This window comes from Venturia canescens, chromosome 8 (genome assembly GCF_019457755.1).
Source record: "Venturia canescens isolate UGA chromosome 8, ASM1945775v1, whole genome shotgun sequence".
NCBI lineage: Eukaryota > Metazoa > Arthropoda > Insecta > Hymenoptera > Ichneumonidae > Venturia > Venturia canescens.
In genome coordinates, this window is record NC_057428.1 from 13025123 (window position 1) to 13038892 (window position 13770).

The 13770-nt window shown below is 44.5% G+C and overlaps 1 protein-coding gene across 2 annotated transcripts in view; it reads right to left on the reverse strand.

The window, feature by feature from the left end:
• Positions 1–13770, reverse strand: part of LOC122414942 (semaphorin-1A-like) — a 223032-nt gene that overhangs the window by 50702 nt on the left and 158560 nt on the right. For both annotated transcript variants that reach the window (XM_043426638.1, XM_043426637.1), the window contains exons 4-5: positions 13187–13238; positions 679–849 (exon numbers count right to left, since the gene is read on the reverse strand). In XM_043426638.1, coding sequence (XP_043282573.1) covers positions 679–849; positions 13187–13238 — 223 coding nt within the window. The remainder of the gene's footprint in view (positions 1–678; positions 850–13186; positions 13239–13770) is intronic.

The window sequence follows — 13770 nt, forward strand, 5'->3', positions numbered from 1 at the left end:
TGAATGATAAATTTTGCTGCCCGATACGAAATGTGAATACTCACAAATTACGTGAGATAATTAAACGGTAATATTTAGCGTGAAATTCGCTGTAAAATTTACAGGATATATTTGACTGCGGGGACAAGCTAAGAAAAAAATGTTTACTCCAGTAACGCACTGTGTAAAATTTTCAATATTTTGCGGAATTTTCAGTTTTATAATAGTAAATATTGCAGATAGTGAGACTTACGGTGCGTATACTAAAATTTACAAAACGTTTAGTGAACTTTAAGGTGCATCACGGTAAAATGTCTTTGCCCTAACGTAAGTGTCGATCACTCGTTTCTGAATTTCGTAGCTCACTGAAACGGTGTGAAGGACACTTCAACAAAGGGCTGAGCATATAAAAAAAATGACGCATACTAGCATTGACATTCGTAAGAAAATGTTTACAGTACGGCGCGGTAAAATTCATCGTGACGTCAAAATCTGCTAAAATACTCCGGTAAAAGTAGCTACTGTGAAGAATGAATATTATTTTTTTTACAGGAAGATTCAATATATTTTCCATCATAATATGATGAGTTTCAGCTCCGCGATCGCATTATCGTTACTGGACAGTAATTTTTCAAATTTAATTCTCCCCGTGCAACGATTGTAATTTCGGTAAATTGTTTGATTTTAAGGATCACTTACCATTATCGAGAACTCTCGACACTGAGGTTTGTAGGCATTGGTACCGCAGGCGAGGAACTTGTCGGGTCCCTGTCTGCCGAATACCCGGACATAATTCTGGCAGTCATCGTCGCTGCGTCCCTTGAGGTAGCACAATTCTCGATGGGCTCCTGTGCTCGACCATTGTACTTTCTGTAAAAGCGAAATATCAGGTAAGAATTTCTGGAACAACGAATGGAATGAAAAACGAATAGGAGAAAATGGGGTACAAAAAAGTATGGAAAAACGAGAGTGCTAAGAATGTAAAGTGAGAGGAAAATACGGTGGAAACTCAGGAAGCCACAACGAAGCGTAATTAATGGTAAAACGAAAAAAGTTCCAGCACAGTTCGCGTACGCTTGGAGAGGATAATCTCAGAGGATTACTTTTCGCGCGAATGCACTTTCGGCTTTTTTTTTCTCACGATATATGCGCGCGTATGTACCAGTGTACGGGACGTGAAGTTTTTTTTTTTTTTTTTTTTTTTTTTTCAAAGGCAGTTCTCGTTCTCGTAGAGTTCCGTACAGGATTCAGTGATTTATTGCCAACTTTTCTCCCTAACAAGTATTTTTAGGCTCGCAGGATGATTTCGAGTCTCCAGCGCTATCGTGAGACACAGGGGGGACGTAAAAAGCCAGATGTACCTTCGGAAAAAAGAATGGGAGGAAGAGAACAAACGAAAAAACGATTCCAGGCCAAGAGGTTGTAAGATCTCGAAGGGAGAAGCATCTCCAGGAGGATTTCTGGGCTGGTATCCTCTCGTTTAAATAGTTGGCTCCTTTTTGTCCTAATTAGAATACCAAGCCGTACGGGAATATTCCATCCTTTTGCACACCCCGAACAGTGCAGGCTGCTGCAGTAGCGGTACAGTTGAAGTGGACGGAGTTAAAAAGAGGAAAGGGCGGAAGCGAGGAAGGGGCACGAGAGACAGAGATAAAGAGAGTAAAGCAAGCTCGAAAAGCTCACATCAGCCACGTCGCACGTTTCGCCACGCCGTGGTGAGTACCCGGCTAAAAGTTTAAACCGCAAAATCGCACTGAATATTCATCGGGTTAGAGCGGTCAGAGGGAGGCAGAGATACAGAGAGAGAGAGGGAAGGGAGACCGGAAAAGGATGAAGACGAGAATAAGGGTGGTGGTACTGGGGATGGTAGTCAACGGCCTGGGATTTTCACAGTTTCGAGCTTCCACCCAGCTGGGCTGGAAATCCGCGGATAAATTCGTTTCTGTCTCTTGCCGCAGCTCCCATTCTACAGGCACGCATCCATTATTACACCACTGGTGGTGGCAGCGTAGCAAAGAAAAATGAGGATACCGCATCGCATCGCGTGTCCAGCTTCGTCCACCATTTTTCTTGTTATGGACGAATTTTATCTTTTTGACAATTTTTTTGTTTCCTTCTTCGCTTCATGTCTAATTCATTCACTCGTGCTTCGAGGATTTCCGCATCTCTCTTCACATCGCTTTGGTTTTATGCCATCGTCCGTATATATACGAAAATCCTCTTTGTCGACCAACTTTTCAGTAGTTCGGTATTCTCTTCGTAAGCTTTGGACGAACGAAAAATATGAGAGTATCTCATATGCGCCCTATTAAAAAAATTAATTGCATAAAAATGCATTTGTCATTGGACCCGAAAAAACGGTCCCTTTCTACTCTTGAATGTAACATGTACTCAGAAATTAGTTATTACTTCGTATCATCGGTTATGAGAAACGTCGTACGCAATGTATTCATGCGCATGATGGAAGAGATCGTTAAAAGTTATATCATGATACATCCCAAGTATTCCCGAGTGTCACGTCCTTTTTCGCGAAATAATGAGATGAAACGTACGAAGAAAACTCATTTGAAAAAGTTGAATGGTTTTTGTTCTTTTACTCGATAATTCAACTCTGTAATTAGATTTTACAATTTTTTCGATATGCTGTAATTGTAATTCTCAGTCTGGTATTCGTTACAAGTTTTTATGGAAGATTGTGAGTAAATGTTGTACTCGAACCTCAGTCTGGAACGACGAGAATACATTCGTCGGGCGGTCGCGAATGAACGATTTTCGGAATAGAAGAGTGAATTACCGATTATTGAAATATCACCGACCCGATCAATCGCCGTTGAACGAGCGATGTGTCGTACGAGAAAATATTGAAGTACGAAAAGAGACGGGATGACAACTCATACGGAGAACCGCAACGAGACCAAATGGAGGTGAAAAAGATTCTCTTTGCATTGGAAAAAGCGAGTGGAAGAAAGAGAGGAATGTCGAAGCTGAGATTAAGGTCGAGTCGGATGAGGTTAAAAGGTGGATTGAAGAGGCCGAAGGGTGGAGTGGCTACAAGCAGTGCAACACCAACGCCAGAGCGATAGGAGCACCAAGCAGCCAGAGTACTAACGGAGGAGAAAGTCGAAGCTCAAGGTAAATACGGTTCATAAATGGTACAAAACGTTTTAGGTGTTTTAGCCATTCCTGAGAGCACTCTACAGTGACGTGCTAAGTGTGCCTCCTTGGGACTCGCTGCGAAACTACCTCAGCCTTCTTTTCCTCTCTCTCTCTCTCTCTCTCTCTCTCTCTCTCATTCTTCTCTTTTCTCATTACACCTCATTGCAAGACTCTTTCGTCGGTGGGGTAGCAGCAGCACGCGAGGACTTTCTCCTTCTATGCATGAGAGTGGAAAATGTTCAACCCCTTTTCCTTGCCTACTCGACCGTTTCGACGACTTTCTCTCTTTCTCTCTCTCTCTCCTTCGAGCGATATATATAGGGACGGTTACTTACGTGTTAAATTTGAGCTAGAATAATAACGAACTGCCGAGTACTTCACTTTTTGCCTGGCCACAATACAAATAATAGCGATTCCAGAGAATTGTTGATCGTAAAAGAGAAACTAACTTGAAACCTTCTAATTAACCCTTGAAAGGAAACTATTCAGAGTTGCAGTACTTATTCCACTTCTGTGTATTTACAAAGCTAAGGAAGCTTTTAACTGGCGCTGGTGTTGATTATTGGCCGCGTCCAAGTGGTAGAATTTCCTTATTTTCTCAGGATCCTTTCCAACCAGGATTTGGGGAAGCTAGTAAAGTCAAAATTCCGAATTTCCAACGTTTTGCATCCCGAAACACGACTTCTGGAGAAACAGTGCCTTCTTTTAAACCAATAGAAATAAAATCCGAGATTTTTCCAAGCGCAATTTCTACCAGCAAAGAAGCGCCCGCGTTTACTTTCACGAGACCTGCTGAGCGGGCGGAGCCGGAAGCACGCCATCGATATTCCAAACACAATCCTTCAAGGCTAAAATTAGTAAGAGATTAATAGCTTTTTCGGTAACGCACCATGTCGTTAGCCAGTGTGAGGAGAGAGTAAAATTTCGGATTGTACTAATTATGAGGATAATGGCGTTAGTGAGGCCGCAGTAAACGAGCCGATACGTGTGTTCTGTATCGCTTATTTAGCCGATCCTTGGCGCATACTCAAACGCATAAATTTGGAGCTGCGAGGCTGGTAGGAGTAGCGCATGGATATAAATTGAGCGCGCTATACGTCGTATCCGACTTTCGCGAGAGGTGATAATGGCCCAGTGTGTAACCGAGACTGCCATTTCGTTGAAAAAGGGTGCTGGGCTTGAAACGATGCGCGATATGTAACGGAGGGCGTGCGCCCGAGGAGAGCGGCGATTTAACGGAAGAAATATATTTTCCATAGCAGCCCCGCGTTCCGATCTTTTCCTCTGTGTAGAATTTCCCGTGATACAAGCACACAATCAGGTTACAGCGAAGAGGTAACTAATGGCGCGGACTAATATTCCCTCTCTCGTCCCTTTACTCGCGAATATTATAGCAAGTAGACGAAAATATGGCACAAGTTCAGAGCTTGTAACACTGGCAGTGCGGAGATACAGTCGAATCCCCTGATCCGCTATAATAAGCCTCTTCCTCGCTTTCAACGAGGCGGGGAGCTTCCCCCACTTTGAAGCGTTTTCGAGGTTTGCGTCCGACTGTCTCTTATCAGTCGGGAGCAAATTTCTGACTTGAAACTCTGGTTTTACGTATAAATGTATAATAGCCCAGGAAATAAACCAGGAAAACTGCGTCCAGTCTTGCACACAGCGAGCAAGTAAAAAAACTCGATGGCGTACTAAAGTGGAGGGGGCTTAACACAGAACAATTGCCTCGCGCTTATAAGGACCGTGCGCAGCGTCCAGAGTGCCACTACGCAGGCGATTCCAAAACCTCCTAGGTGCAATTTAAAGCAGGCGCATATGGGAATTATTTTTTTTTTCGCATTACTTAACGGAATAGTATGATTATATTTTTTTAACGCAGACCAGTAAAATTGTATTCTTTCCCGGAGGGTACAGCAGTCCATTCTTCATGGAAAAGTGAGAAATAGGCCAAATGGATAAAAAGGTTAAACACTGTCAATTCATCCACTAAACTTTGCGTTTCGACGGCCTTTAAAACGTCATTCGGTTCAAACAGTTTTTTTCCTTTTACGTCATTTTCGTTTCGAATGGGATCGTCGTTGATCGGACGAAAACCGTATTAATTTGGCCATTTTTGTTTCGAAATTTATAATTGTTTTCACAGTCAAAATAGCACCGGATAAATTGCACACTCAGACACAAGAAACGAGGGAGGGCGTTAAATTTCCCCACAGCCCCTAAACAGGTTTTAAGGGGGTTTGACTGTACGCGGTATAATTAAGAAGCGTATATCGATGTACGTTCGACGACAGCGTTTCCTGGTGAAGGTTGTGTGATAAGAGCTTCTCTCCATGTGTACATACATCATCGAGGTTGGAGGGACGATCGTATATTCGATCCGATGTACGATAGAAGAGCGCGCATTTGCGAGGAAGGATGGAAGGTGAGAGGCGAATGGAGGAATTAAAAAAAAAGACAACTCCGGCATGCTCCTGTCGAAAATTGAAAGTACAAGGGAGCTATCGAGGGGAGGTGAGCGCACGAGGGAACAACATAGCCGCTTCACTGCCTAACCTCTTGGGACTTTGTGCCTCGGTGTGTTGGTGGATTCTCACGGGTGTGTTCGTGTCCGTGCGTGTGTATGGGTCGAGCTCGTTTGACTACGGTAAATAGATTAAATTTGCTTCGTCTCTACCCTTTGTGAGAAGACCGACAGCCGGAAATAGACGCGGAGACGGTGCGGGTGGCTCGGAGATCGGTGCTGCCCTCTTGTGTCTCGTTTCTATCAAAGCTTTATACTTGCACATCGTGACGGGGGTTCCTACCAAGACTATCTCTTTTACGCCTCTCTCGTTCTTCAGTTTTCTTCCCTCCTCCTCCTCCTCCCCTTCCTCCCTCTCTGTTAGCTGGACTTTATTAAAGTTTTCAATGCAGAAAACCTGCGACATTAGCAACAAGACAAAAGTATTTGATTCCATTAACAGACTGCGAGTTTGTTCGGTGGTGTGAGGCGGTGTATACCGAGCCAAAAATGCCAATTACCGTGGCAGGATTGAACCCGTGAAAATTCTGGCAGTTATGCACTTATTCTACGGAAAGAAACTTGGTTGAATTCACTCGACGTTAACCTTCGGGTTGCAATTCGCGTAATAATTACTTGGGTTTTGAGCACACGTTGAAGTTGTAAACTCATTCTGTTCTCGAAACTGTGAACGGCTCTCCGCGTCATTGTTATTTTCATCAAATGGACGCGTCTTCGTCTCGTTTTATTGCCAATTTGTCAATAATCCCCCGCATGGCTACGACTCCACAGCCCTCCGGTTAATTGTAACCCTGTCAAGTTAACATGCACATGCCTACTTCGTACGTATATTACGCCCTCTTCACATCGAGATCCCCCTTTTCCCTGACGTTCCGCATATACGTAGACGCGACGCACACGTTTTACGAGCCGGCCGAAATAACTAGAGGGAGAGGGTGATTAGATTCAATTTGCACGAGCCAGCATAAGAGAGCGACAGAGAAGCAGGGAGAAACTTTTGCCTGCATCCTCCTCCGATCCGCATCGAGCGCTCGCTCCTTTCTCTCTCCGCACGCTTCTCTTTCGACGTAGCTACACACCGTAAATTTCTCTTCGGTCCCTGTCATCCAGAACCTCTCTGGATTTCTGCACCGAAAGAGACCACTCCAGGACTCTTCAACGGGGCTTCTACCATCAGCATATAACACCGCACTACTCTCCATAGAGCCCTCTTTGGCGCGTTTTGCTACTCCGGAAATGGATGGACGGCGCGTGACTGTACTGTAACCCGTTGACGGGCTCGCGCTCACGTTCCTCCATGCCTACTCGCCGGCACGACTCGTTGCGGCGGCCTGTCGCGAAAACGTCTCTCCTTTTCTTTCCCCTGCACTCTCCGTATCCCTCTTTTGCTATCACTCTCTTTCCTCCGACTCGCGTCCCGCATACATGCCATAATGAAATGACGGCGTGCTCCCCTCGTCCTCTTTATGCCACGCTGCTCGTCGGCTCGCACTCACTCGCTTTCTCTCTCGCTCTTTCCCTCCTCTTACACCGCCACCGCACTCGCTCGAGTGCAGAAATCGTGAGCCTCCTCTCATCCCACCTATCCAACCGCGATTTAACGTTACCAACACGTTTCGCATCAACCTCCGTCGCAATAATCACGCAAATTTGGTTTCCCAGCATCCCGGGGAGTACAGCGACTCTATATGTGACGTTTTCCCTGAGCACGCACTTTTCCTACTGCGCGCAACTGTAACTACGCCTCCCCTTTGCGAATCGGCATGATTTCAGCTCGAATTCTTTTCCGTTTATTCCTTCACGAATTATCGTTCAAAAAAACGGATATTGCTGGGAGAAAATATCACATTTTCGTATTTCCTAAAAACGGTTTTTTTTCTTTTTTTTCTTATTTTTTCACTATGTACCACAATCATCATTCACTGGGAATGCTTCACGCGTCCGACGGTCAAGCAATTTTTAAGTGATTGTAAAATGTTTGACCGTCAGGCAAATATTGTTGAAGGACTTTTCATTAGAAAAGGAATCATCCGTCTCTGATGAGCGGAACTGCATTGGGGATGAAAGAAAAGACTTTAGTGTGCGAAACCACGAGAAGCTTGCAATAAACTGTTTCCCGTTCGTTAAAGAGTTTTTCAGCCATGCGGAATAGAAGAATAACGTGAAATAAGTGAAAAGAGGATACAAGTATTTCCATTTGTGTAATGAAGACTGATTTTGTAATTATTTTAGCGTTTCCATCTAAATTCTACGTCGGTTGATTTGTACCGAGAGAGTTTGCTTGAATTTCGAGGCTCCGAAGTGTGTAATTTGCGAGAGAGAGAGAGAGAGAGTAAGAGATTTGTGCATATATATTAACGGGGTAGAGAAAGGGCTATTACGAGGGGAGTCGTTGCGGTGAGTGAAAAAGGCAATGTCGGGGTAAAGCGATGTGCAGCAAACAGTACGAGCTTTGGTGAGTAAGATAAATAATGAAAAATAACTCAATAGCAGGGTTGGTGAGGAGGCAAGCCAAAAGAGAAAAGAGTGAAAAGAGAAGGATTGTACTTTTTTAATTATATGCATTATGCGAAGCTCTTGAGAAGTGAATCTCCGTTGGTGGTGTGTGCGCGTACACGCGCTGAATGGCGAGGTACACTTCGCAGTCAGAAATGCTTTTCTCCCAGGCCCCTGCGAGGATCGTACACCGGGAGCATAATGCAACAGAAGATATTACATGACCCGTAACGTATAATGACGGTCCGCGTGTACAAGATGTGCCTCCTTTGTACATTGGAACGAAATAAAAGGAAGAGAAAGAAATAATGAAAAAGAAAAAGTAACCGGACGCATTTCACCGCGATTCTCGCCGTTTGTTTGCGCACACACATATAGCGCGAAAAGAGAAGAAGGAACGGAGGCAAAGAGCCTGCCGCGCGCGAGGCCACAGCGAGAGGACGTAATTTGCGGAGGAGTGTCATAGAGGGCGCCACACCGGGGGAAAATATACACGGAGCTTCTCCTTCGGCATACTCACCGAGTGCTCATTTATATATATATACATATAAATGTATGTATGTCTCTTTGTGTCAAGGGTAAACATCGTTGTTGATCGTTAGTATTAGTGAAGGCACATTGCGCGCTCGTATAAAACTCCATGAAGATACACCGGCGCGGTGAAGAGCAGAAAGGACCAACGGAGAGGAGAACGCTTCACTAGCACCAGGTAAAGGGACGCCGGAGAAAGACCAAAAGGAAAGAGAGAGGACAGCGACTAAAATGAGAAAAAAGAAGCAATTCGCGAGGACAAATCCATTTGGAGCTGGGCCAGCCGGGCGTTTATTGTCTCGAGCATTTTGCCGCGTTCTCGTTTCACTCTTCCTTTCTCTCTATTTCTAGAGGCCAGAGCGAGAGCTTCATCGGTACTACGTAACCATTATCATTTTGTAACGTCACTTTGTTTTTCGCCTTTTCCGCGCACGCTATTTTCAAGATGGCTCAACGATCTTCGTGCACTCTCTGCTTTCCTGGCAAATAACACACCGACCGATTTTTCTCCCCGCACTTTTTCGTCGCCTTCGTGTTTAAATAGCCTGGTGCGCATGCTCGCAAAAGCGCTATTTCACGGTCCTTTGATAATGAGCTGCTACCCCTACGACCTGCGGAAACTACTGGTGTAAATAAATCCACTGCATATTTCATATATTGTTCCACATTCGAGTAATAATGCCTAGGAAATCGGCTATTTTCGAGTTTCCCTCGTGGAGGATCCGAGTCCTCTTGCAAAGTGCTGGCACACCAGCACGTCCGGTTGGGCGAAACTGCATCCTGCGAAAGTCTAGTCACGAGAGTATTTTTGTATGAGAGAGAAAAAAAAGTGGTTCGCGGTCGAAGTAGAAACTGACTTTTGGTTATTTGAATATTGGATAGTTCCAGGAGTTTCTAAGCAGACGATGAAAAAGTATACAAATTGGTGACGTTTTTACCCTTTTTTCTCGCTACTTATTATTATTTGATTTTGCGAAAGTTTCAACGGCTTGTCCAAGTCTCGAAGGCCTTGAGGCCTTCGAGAGTAGTGCTGGTCGCTCGTCTCTCGCCGCTCGATTCGTATCGAGTGCACGCAAACTCACAGGGAGAAAAAGACAGAGCGCGTTTGTACGCCGGTCCCCGGTGCTGGGGCGCTGCGACTCATGAAGGACCCAACACTCCGCCGCTGCGATCCTGGCAACTTTTTACCCGCTGCTTGTATAAGTGAATGACCGGTCAGAGAGCCGCCTCTCACCATCGCGCGCGCCGTGTGCCCGAATCCCACAGGGAACTCGCGCAGAACACTTCCAGCACACGCGGCTATAAGGTTGGAGCTTATGCCCGCGCTCGATCCTGAGTATGCCAATGCGGCGTGCGCTCGCCATTATATACCCGAGTTAGATCACCTCGAACAGCATCAAAAGTCACTGTGCCATGTTACTCGGAGCTCATGGACAGACGTAGAATTCACCGTCACCGTGTAATGAGACAGATCCGTGTTTAAAAGTAAAATCACTTCGTGAATTATACATTTGCGAGATCGGCCTGTACTGATATTTATCGAAGAACCAGTTTATGTATCATTATCTCAATCATTAACCCTTCAAGACCGAGCAACATCAACTCCACGAGCTTCGTGAACGATGCACCATTTTCCGCTGTTAAGATCCGACTAAAATTTCTCTCCATTCGCTATTTTAATTCCCGCGTCTTTCACTTCAGGCTCAAGCTCGCAGTCTCCATCCCCAGCATTGATGTTGGCTTTCCAGTACTTTGCTTTTCTATCTCTACAGAAATTCTCAATGTTTCTGAGAATTTGACTGAAAAGCTTGGAAATTTGCAGCTGAGTTTGATAACTTAGGGGTAATATAAAGCTGAAGGAAGCTCATTAAAATGAGCTTTGTCACAGGACTTTTCCGTTTATATAGGTTTTTTTGTATAGGTGCTTTGTATAGTGTGCTGGTGAAACGAGAGGAGAGCATCGTCGCGTGTCACGTTACAAGTGCCAAGGCTATAAAAGATCGAATGGTATTCTCGAGCCTCACTTAATGGTCTTTAACTACTTCCGTTTTTCCTGGATCGTTAAAATTTCCCCTCGTTCATTGGTCAAGTCGAGTGTGGGAGTACGCGATCACGGGTTCGATATTACCCTGCTGATTGCGTATGTAAATAGTACAATTTTCTCAACACGCTGAAGCTTCGAACCCGAAAGCTCTCGATGAAGGATTCCAGTGTGTTTTCTTGTTATTTGACCATTTTCCTAAACGAAATCATCTCGCGCAGCGCGAACAAATCGATTCCGAGGGACCCCGTGAATTTATTGCAAAATTCTGGCATTACCAGCTAACTTAATTACACGTGGAAACTCGTCCAAGAGCTAATCCCAAGTTCGTACATACAGAGAGACGTTGCCAGTGACGCAATAACCGACAAAACTTGTTTACCGATACTCGTGCGCCGGATACCGTTATCGTAGCGTGTATTTACAGGTATCGTGTGTATAATGCAAAATAACGTGAATAATGTATCAGCCGCACGAGGCGAACTTCGACCCTGCATTAAGAAAGTGTGCTCAGTCCCGATGTGTTGCTCGAGGGTGCAAAGGTATTATTGAGTTGGGCGAGCGCAAGTACCGCTTCCAATCATTTTTGCGCGGTTCAAGTCTCCGCGGCCAAGAGGAAGAATGGCGATAGTGCTCGTGGAAAAATGGGGCAGCAAAAGGGGGCAACCTGGAAAGAAAAACTCGGACAAAGTATGGACGGAGTGGAAAAAAAGCCGCGGGAAAAACATAAAAAGTATATCGCGTGCTGCGGGCTCGATCTTGGATGTGCCGCGTGCCTTTTCCAAGCAGCTCCTCTGCCGAAGTCTGCCGTCTCACTTTCCGTTTTCAAACCGGGTTATATGTCTAACGCTACTGGGATTTATTCGGATAGTAAGCGAGTATCTATATGCAGCACAGACATAAATACACGTATAGGCGAGGCAAAGCAAACGGGTCGGAAAGTCAGCGTCGAAACTTCGTTGCAGAGTCAGACTTAATTAGTCCGGGGCAGAAGTTTTCCTCAGCTTGGGCTGGCCGACGAACGGGGGATTACGCCGTCAACAAGCTTGTCGTGGCAGAGCGTGTTCCCTACCGCGGCGGAAATCCGATAAAGGCGCGGTCTTGCGGACCGTGCGTTCACCTCACTCACTCTCTCTCTCTCTCTCTCTGCTTCGCTTTCGCGAACTCCATCAACGAAACGAATTAAGGAATGAACAGCCTGTAACCAGCACCCCGAGCTCGTACCACTTTTTTCACCTTTCCTGCGTCTTTCTCTCTCATTTTTCCTTTTTCATTACTTCTGTACCGACGTTTACGGAGATTTTCTCACCAGTCAAATCAACTTTGTTCCATCTCTTTCTCTCTTTCAGGCATGCCTACGCTGGGTCTATATATTTTTCGTTGCAAATTTTCCATCCCCTTTGCGCCCTCGTATTTACCTCGTTATTCAAAAACCAAAATCCATTTGGTAAAGGGGACGAGAGAAGGCCTTTGCCGTGTGGCTGGCCAGTCATAGAACTTTTATTCGGCGTATTCACAAATGAAAAATACCAGTTACGGTGAGCTTTGCCCCGGGCTCGCTGCCACTTTCTTTGAGTCTGTTCATTCCTGCTGCTGAGCTTCTTTTGGATTCGGGCTGCTTTGAGAATGACTCTCGAAGGAATTGATTTTTATCTTCTTGCCCCAAATACTGCAGGCTCAAAGTCAGTGAATAATTTTTTCACTGCGAATCTTTATAGTTTTGAAAAATGTGCGTTTTCGTTAATTCGGTAACGACGGACTCGGTCAGGGCCAAAATGGGATGAAAGCTATCACACAGGATGCGGAACGAGGTCGAATCGAAGCTGCCGCGTTATTCTTTGGTACAACAATGAAAAAGAGCGAGGGACACGGAAAACCCAAGCAATTCCAAGAGTATGAAAACTGTGTGTGTGTGTGTATTATGCAATAAAAAGAATTTTTATCAGTGAACGAACTTAAAGTGTGTTTATCTTGGCAGAGCAGAACGCATCAAGCGTGTTATTGCGAGAATAACTTTATGTTTGCTATGAGAAAATTTATCGGGACGAGATTGTGACACGAGGGTGAATAAGAGGCAAAATATACGAAGGTGGCATAAAAGAGTAGAAGTACGTGGCGGCATACGTACATATATACATAAAGTGTGCAAGCCTGTGGACAAAAGTATGCCATCCGACCAATAAAGATGAGAGGAAATAAAAGGCGGAATAGAGGGTAAAACCGGGGCTGAGTTTGCAGGGAGAGTCCGGAGACAAAGCTCTCAACTCCTGTCCTCGGTACTGCAGGAGGAGTTTCCCTCGGTGCGTCGGTAACTTTCATTCGACTCTATATTGTGCGAGTTCTCGTATATGGAAAAAAAATCGTCTTTCTTTTTTTGGCACACGCGTGTCTTTCTATGTAGAGAAAAAAAATCTTTTTCCCATTCTTATTCTTATGGCGCTTGTTCGAAAATCTGGACTCACCTGATCGGCGATTTCTGAGAGATCGTGAAGACTGATGTTGTAAATGGCGTTTCTGTAACGAAAGAAAAAAAAGGATAAATTTATACGGTAATTCCAAACATCCTGTTTTTCGATAATTCTCCTCTTTTTAGTGGCTTCGTCATTAATATTTTGACAAAGATTTAAATTTTCGAGCATTAAAGTAGCTCGGCCATTCTATGACTAGTCGAGGTAGCAACTACTTTACGTTGATTTAATTGAAGTATAAATTATTAATAAAATGAATAAACACTTACATTGAGAATATTTTTATCACAAGAATGTAATAAAATGCAATAAAAATATCATAAAAGGTAAAGTTTATACTTCAACTTGACGATAGTTAATGATAACCTTAGGAACATTCTTATTGTACGAAAGAAAGTTTATATCGGTGTAATAGCACCGAGGAAAAAGAATGGTCAATTCGTTACAAATAAACGAAGCTACTAGATGAATCAGAGCACGTGAGTCAGCAGTCTTAAAAATAAACTTGGTGAAATTCCCTCGATTCCGGAGTTTGCTCGAAGCTCAATCAGCTGTTACGTAAACCAGCAGTCGGCAAC